This window comes from Loa loa, assembly GCF_000183805.2.
Source record: "Loa loa unplaced genomic scaffold supercont3.40, whole genome shotgun sequence".
NCBI lineage: Eukaryota > Metazoa > Nematoda > Chromadorea > Rhabditida > Onchocercidae > Loa > Loa loa.
The window spans coordinates 104,340-111,817 of NW_018108220.1; the positions used below are offsets into that span (position 1 = coordinate 104,340).

Consider the following 7,478-nt stretch of genomic DNA (forward strand, 5'->3'; position numbering starts at 1 on the left):
CATCCACTAATACTTCATCCCATTTGGTTGGTTTAGGTGGTTTGTCTTGTGCTGATGTCAAACATTCTCCATGTGAATCCGAAGATTCTAATTGTCAAGTTTGAGTTTAGTTTTCTCAAAAAATTAATTACATTTCCAAATTTTCTAAATTACTTCAAGCATATCAAGGGACGATTTCGAGTTCGACAAATGAGTTTCTTTTCTCTCAGAAACTTTCGATATTCTGTTTTAAAGCTGTCAGGATGGCACCCGCCATTCGATTTCAACTAAAGCAATCCTTTCCACTGTAACTATGAATTCAGAATCGGAAATGGTTCTTTAAGTTCTGGCTTTCTGCATTAATGTTCAGTAGAAGGTATTGGTTAATTCTCACATTATAGTATTTGACTGCTAGCTCAACTAACGGGTGAATTAAGGTTGGTCAACAATCCGCACTATAGGTCTCTTTTGATAGGGTGTACCAGGAAATGCAGATATCAGTCCAGTTCTGGATTCTAACGCATAATGATAAAATGACTTGAAAGAAGCAGAAATAATAATAAAGTAACAATATAGAGGATTAATTTCAAGTTTAAATAAATCCTAAAACTAATCACTTCAGCAATTTAGTTTAGGTAAAGAAAAAGTAGAAAGAAAGGAGTGCATACTTCTGTGTAACTTGGAATACTCCTCCAAAACAGCACTAAATCGAGCACCGTCACTTGCGCTAAGCCGTCCTTTCTCTACTGCTTCAATAACATCTATCTCGTCAACCAAGATGTCACCCCGAACTACTGCTTCTGCCAAGTCTGCCATCGACCTCTAAAGTTGCTTTAATAAATATTCGTACCAAAAAAAGAAGCTAATATATCTTAAAATCGCTTACAATTGCAGGAGTGATCCACCGATTCTGACAGATTTAAGGCAAAAAATGAGAGATAAACGCTTTTCTTCTTTCTTTTATGATAAATTTGCGCAATAAATAAATTGAATTTCTTAAATTGAGAGTCATTCACTTCTGCAATGATTAGAAGGTTAAATTGCAGCATTAAAAAAGAAACTTTTTTAGCTCTTCTGGGGATGGTTCAGTTGAAAGAATGATTTTCAGATTGGCTGGATAAGAGAAGTGAAAAATAGCAAAGACAGAGGTTAAAATTCTAGTTTATATTGAAAAATTGCAATCATAACTATTTAACGACTCATTCAGCTTATTAATCAGTTTTCCGTTAACCCAAAGTAATGAATGCCTATTGATTGAAATTAAAAATCCGATGATTGCAATACGAATTGGTGAAATTGAAAATTTATCTTATCCTTAGGCTCTATAAAAATTTTCACTTCAATTTTTTCTTGCTATCAAAACAATTGTTGCAAAACTAATAATATGAATTGAGTTGGAAGTTATTTTGTATATTCCTTGCGCAAAATTTCATATTCTGTGTAAATATCCTTATATGATCCTTCCCGAGTTGAGTTCGAATTTGAACTTGTAATCCCAGCCGACTCACTTTTTTCTTTAATTATCAATTTGAAACTAAAATGGGTGTTATATGATATTTACTTTGGTTGATCATGTTCACTTTTTATAATTTTCTAATTATATTATTTGATCCATTTTATTGGTATCATAATTCTACTACTACTTAAAATCACAGCTGTTGGCTTTGTTAAACCCTTTCCCGAATAAATTTTCAAAATTTTTTGACGAATCATTTTGACAATTATTAACTTTCAGAAAGCATAAAAGTTGACTTGCTTCAAATGTTTTTGTCTGAAGTTTTCAATTGAAGCGATTTGTGTTGTTACTAAATGAAATTCGATGCCAAGCCTTAATTGCGAATCATTTCCCGAGGCGATATCAACTGCTTGTCATTGTCTCGTATCCAAGGTAACGGAATAATCTGCAAAATGTTGCTTCACTTCTTATAATCCTTCATATCATATTTTGTTTTTCCCTTTCAACAAAATATTATGAACCTGCTGTTTGCAACATTTAAAACATTCAATAGCTAAGATTCTAGTTTCTTCGAAGCTGCTTCTGTCAGGAAATATGATTTATCGATATGCATAGTAACAGAAGGCGTCCTCGAGTAGACTCCTCGACACCCAAATCATTCTACTGCAGTCCTAAAAGTGAGTTACCAAGTAAATTTAATATTTCTTCTGTTTTAAAAGTTATCAATCGAAAGCCGCTTGCGATTTTTTCTTTTACTTAAGACTTTGTGACACAAAACTTAATGTATGTACCTCCGTCTCCGAAAACCATGAGACGGTATCAATAGCTTGTGTTCCTCATTTCGGAAATTTTTTTTTTAGTGGAACTTCTACAAATGAAGACAAAAAAAATATTAAAATTTTTGACAATAGTTAATACTTCAAAGACTTTAAATGGTTTATATGGCATACATCGTGTAACGAATGAAATAATGAATTGAAAACATGGATTTTTCAGGTTATCATTATATACCATTTGCCCAAAGAAGATCACAATCGGCTGACTTTAAAAGACAAACTAGCGATAAGGTGATTTTATAACATAATTCGTAAAACTTTTTCCTGATGTCTAAATCAAATATTTTTAGCTTTTTTCCTTTTGAAGCTGAAATTAGGTATAAGAAATTCAAGATCCTGGATCGGTATAATATGAATTGATCTATCGATCACTTGCAATTTTTAAATGATAATGCAGTTTTAAAAACTAGAGAACTTTAAGGCAGATTTTTAAATTGATGTGGTGAAACAAGTTAATCCCAGCTCAATAATGAAGCTCAGAGTTGTCAAAATCGACTATGGAGTAAATTTTCGAGGCAGAGCCGCCCTTATTTACTTACGAAGCAGGACACAAGCAGTAAGGACTCACCGGTATCTTCAGCAAGTTTCAAGACAGTATTTTCGAACACTAATCGATCAGGTCGGTCAGTAGTTATACAATCTAAAAATAATCAACTGCAGCAACATGATCAACAGCGAAGCAAGGCCTGTTTATTTTCATCACTATTTTAAGTTTTCTTATTTTGTTTTGTATAAGTATTGTAACATTACATTGACAAACTTGATTGCATTTCTTTTTCTCTTTTTAAAAATTTTGTTCAGTGGCTTTGTGATTGATTATAATAATATATACCTTATGAGAAGTAAAATCACCAAGTATGGTTGTCAATTTCATTTTCACTCTTATAATATCATGATTAAAAAGGTATGAAAATCATTCATGTTTCTATTGCATTCTACTGAGAAATCCCGGATTCAAAGGTGTTTAATATTTACTTCAATAGTTACTTTACTCGAACTTTAAAAGAGCATAGTTTTCAGCAATTCAGATATAAACGACTAACGATTTGATTTATTAAATAAAATAGTGGTGAAATTTTCTTTAGATTGGAATTGTGTTGCAGAAAGTTTTTAACTCATTTGAGTCGGAAATTCCATCTCAAACACGAAGTTGCGCTTATGGCAATAGCGACGAAGAAATGCAAGAGAAATTGGATCAGTTCAAGAATTTCATTCTTGATGATATCATCCAGTGTGGCGTTTACACGGATAGGTATGACTAATATTCTTCTATCATAGAGTTACAATGATTTTTGTAAATAGCAATTAAAAATATAGGCATCAATTGCCAACACTAGGCCTGCCCAATCCTACAGTAGGAAAGTGCTAATGCTCTCACTTATTTCAGTGTTATCCAGGACTGTATTTCAAGAAACATTCTAGAAAACTTGACCCTTCCAATGGTATGTTATTTCTTTTCAAAAAGCATACCTTTCGGTTAGTAAAGACTGTTGAAATTAGCATAATTTTTATGGGAATTTGAGTAATTGTTAATATTTTCCAAAGGGAGGAAAAGAAAGAATATTAATAACTTCAAAAATCAAATTATATAAGCGCTCGATGTCTAAATTTGAACAAATCTGTTAATGTATAAGTGAAAAATTGTAGGCGAATTTACAGCAAGCAATCACTGAATTACTCAGAGATATTGGTGTATTCAATATTGAAATGAATAAGATGACTTGGATAGCGAGTTCAAAGGTTGTTATAGAAGCCATCCGGTTTTTCAACTCTCATTAATTTCTATCTTGCACAAATTAATTATGTAAACGAGTTAACTTTAGTTACATCGGCTCTTTCAATAAATTTTCTAAATTATGAGAAATTATTATGGAGTGACGTAAGGTAGATTTCAGTCCATAGATGACGAAATCAGTTACGGAAATGAAGAGTTTGAGAATGATGAAGGCGAATCTTTATCAGTGATTCCATCGATGGGAAGTGATTCAGATAAATTGACAAAAAAACCATCGAATTTTGGATCAGTATCGGTTAGGACCACTGATTCATCTACTACATTGAGCAGTTCTTCTATTATTGACACATTTAATTAATTAAATAGTACATCTACAAAGAAATTCATGTCTTTTCTGATTATATTCTTTATCAATGAATTTAATATTATGATATATATTAACGGTGAAATCACGAGAGTTGTCAGCTTTTAATTCTGAGTTCAGTATTGTTTCATCCACTTCCTTTTTGATATGTATGCAGTGCATATGATAACTCATAATAAGTTCTTTGCGAATTCAAAAATATGTATTGTTGCAGAGTTATCAGCACAAATTAAGTGGATTTAAAAAAAAAGAAAATTCACTGCACAGGCTGGAAGGAAGATCACATTTGTAGTGTTTGCAGCATATAACTCTGCGGAGTAAAACATATCCTAAATCTTCATTCTCGAAGCCTAACCATGATGATGAGATAAGGTGAAGAAGTATCGACTGATTAATTTGAAATTGAAGTTTCAAAAGAGGGAACTTTATTTGAGTGGCTCAATGTAATGACAATCTGTCTTGTCAAACATGAACAATTTCCTTTTTCTTTGTTATTAACATATTCATTGAATGATGCTAAATTTGTGAATAACATCTGAGATATGGGACCTTTCGGTACGCTCCGCAATGACATAAATCAATTATGCAGTGATAATGGTGGTCTCTTTGTTAATAATGCTATTAAAACCCTTAGTGTTTGAGGGGCAATGCACTGCAAGAATGATAATGATAAGATCATCATACTTTTGCTAGTTTTGCAATAATCAGACATCACATCAGTAAATTAATAGCGAAAGGAAAATATTCCTAATGAGTTGTCAAACGGATGTTAAAGTTTTTCAAGCGAAATTTTCTCAAATGAGTCCCCATTTTGTTATTGATAACATGAGGCTGCTTAACAATGATATAGACTATGAACCTACATGTGCTTCATGATATTCCTAAAAGCATCATACTGTCTTTATTAGCATCCTGTCGTCCTTATAAAAATATCGTCCTTGTAAAATAAAATTTATAAAATAAAATATCCTTATAAAAAATATATTTTCGTTTCCAATGGATATTTGTCATAGATTTTTTTTAAATTTCTTATCAAGGAATAATAATTATTATCATGTTATACCTAATTCATATTATCAAAGGCATATGATGTATTATTGAAAATTGGCATGTAAGGAAGAATTTGATGTTTAAATCAATATTGTAAATATAAAATGGAATCTGCATGGTTTGTGTACGAGTAATGCACAAATTTCTGATAACGAATTTGGAAGTGCTTTAAATGAGTCTCATAAGTGCTTTAAAGGAACAATTCCTCCTTCAGATCAATATATCAAGATTTGTCTTTTGTTTTGCTTCATTCTACATCCCTTCATTTTAGTTACTTCTTATTCTTTGTCTTTTCTTCCAAAACCGATGTCAAACATAATTTCACTACTGACTTTCCTCATTTGCATAGGTTTGCCATTCGATATTTGAATTGAAAATTATTATTAGATTGTTGAATTGAATAACCGGGAATTTATGATTTAATCATTCTGATAGATCACATTCTGATTATGAAGCAACTTACTTTAAATGTCCATATCAATAATAGTAAGATATTAATTATTATTGATGACAATGTGGCAAGCACTGCTTGCATTTGTACAGAGGTTAAAACATATATTAAAAATTAAACTATTGAATAAAAAATCAAAATAAGTGGGTTGTTGACCGACCTATTTCTATTATGTAAATAGCCTTTATTGTTTATGAATTAATTGTGAATTGAAATTCTGCAATACTTCTAGACGTTATTATCGTTTATTGTGATTACTTCCCTTTGAAAAATAATGAAAGTGGTGAATTTGGTCTCGAAGACCAGTATGGCGTACCGTGCTTGTTGCTAAAATTCTCAGCGCAATTATACAACTTCAACATAAATGGTACACGTATTGCAACTAAGGTAGTGAATGCTTTAAATATTTGTTAAGCACATAGTGAAGAATATTAAACAATAGAATGAAAACCTAAAATAACTAGAAAAGTGACAAAATTTTTTGTTTTTCTTAACATTAATTTTTCGTAATTATAGCATAGCACTGAACTTTAAGTCATCCATATTGCTTTAGATTGAAATATCTATTCAGGTACCCGAATTAACATCACCAAAAGTGAAATTGAGTGGATACTGTGCCGGCAGTAACGGGAACAGCAGTAAGGCAGAATTTAAGGCAAACTGGAAAAAGGGGAGACGTAGGAAGCAACTTACCTTGTACTTCGGAGTGGTAAAAGTTTTTGCGATAATTTCTTCGATTCGTTTAACAAAGCACAACTTTAGGTTGATGTCTTTTGAAATAATTTTGCGCCAAAACTTGTATCTTTTCTCGGCTGACCCAAAAAGTGACCATAAAAAATGTCGAAACCTCTTTCAAGGCTCACGTTAAAGATCCAGTAAATCAACTGGAAGTGCTTCGGTGGCAGTTGAAGATGGTCTCCTACTCTGAATCCTATTCCAGTAAGTTCAGCCTATGCAAAACTAATTCGTGCTTGTTTCCCTATCACAAATTCGTTTTTGAGCTTTGAATTTCTCGAAGGAATCACAAAAAATTTTGAATATCGAAACACGCCAGGGAGTTTTTAAGGACATTCGGTCGAATTTTCGTCGGAAGAAGTGATGATGAGTGCTCCGTTGAAGCAGAAATTCATATGTCACGATAAATTAAATTTAACACTGACCAATAAGCATTTCAAGGATTATATCCTCGAACTGAATCCAGAAATTAGTGCGCAACCGTATTACGTCATCGGCAAGCATCCAAATTGTATGTTATACTTTAGTATTTATTAAAATCGAATATGATGAAATTTCCAAGTTCATAATGGGAAACATCTTATTCAGTATTCATTTGTGGCAGTACACGACGACGAACGCTAGCGAAAAGTTTCGAGAGTCGGATGACAATTTTTTCTGGAATAGTCCTTTGCATAACATCGGTTTCGCTGATGGTTGGGTACAGTTTCCACAGACAGTCACATCCCACTAGAAAGAAACTTTATGAATCACTCACTTAGTTCTTTTTCTCCTATTCTTTTGTCATAAACATAGGCCATGAAGTTTAAGCTTAAAAATGAACTGAATAGTTGCGAAACACGAAATTTCATTCAACTACATAGCACTTTCAT

The 7,478-nt window shown here is 32.2% G+C and overlaps 3 protein-coding genes across 3 annotated transcripts; 2 read left to right on the plus strand and 1 right to left on the minus strand.

The window, feature by feature from the left end:
- Positions 1-411: 411 nt before the first annotated feature.
- LOAG_03260 (hypothetical protein) lies at positions 412-795 on the minus strand (the record flags this gene model as incomplete). The annotated part of the gene is made up of 2 exons (XM_003138797.1): positions 412-494; positions 648-795. The coding sequence occupies 2 exons, from the start codon at positions 793-795 to the stop codon at positions 412-414; spliced, it is 231 nt and encodes a 76-aa protein (XP_003138845.1).
- Positions 796-2,740: 1,945 nt separating this feature from the next.
- On the plus strand, positions 2,741-4,364 carry LOAG_03261 (hypothetical protein; the record flags this gene model as incomplete). The annotated part of the gene is made up of 5 exons (XM_020446273.1): positions 2,741-2,890; positions 3,375-3,523; positions 3,659-3,713; positions 3,919-4,011; positions 4,167-4,364. The coding sequence occupies 5 exons, from the start codon at positions 2,741-2,743 to the stop codon at positions 4,362-4,364; spliced, it is 645 nt and encodes a 214-aa protein (XP_020303364.1).
- A 1,234-nt stretch (positions 4,365-5,598) lies between these two features.
- On the plus strand, positions 5,599-7,375 carry LOAG_03262 (UNC-46 protein). Its single transcript, XM_003138799.2, has 6 exons — positions 5,599-5,906; positions 6,104-6,258; positions 6,443-6,580; positions 6,729-6,810; positions 6,938-7,117; positions 7,195-7,375. Exons 1-6 carry the CDS (start codon positions 5,870-5,872, stop codon positions 7,365-7,367), a joined length of 765 nt encoding a protein of 254 aa, XP_003138847.1. The 5' UTR covers positions 5,599-5,869; the 3' UTR covers positions 7,368-7,375.
- Positions 7,376-7,478: the final 103 nt, after the last annotated feature.

What these genes read in the sequence shown, in the direction of transcription:
- LOAG_03262 (XM_003138799.2), top strand. Translation starts at nt 5,870, where the DNA reads ATGAAGCAACTTACTTTAAATGTCCATATCAATAATA. An exon ending in AAATGTCCATATCAATAATA is followed by an intron (nt 5,907 to 6,103) that starts GTAAGATATTAA and finishes CAATACTTCTAG; the next exon opens with ACGTTATTATCGTTTATTGT. An exon ending in CATCGGCAAGCATCCAAATT is followed by an intron (nt 7,118 to 7,194) that starts GTATGTTATACT and finishes CATCTTATTCAG; the next exon opens with TATTCATTTGTGGCAGTACA.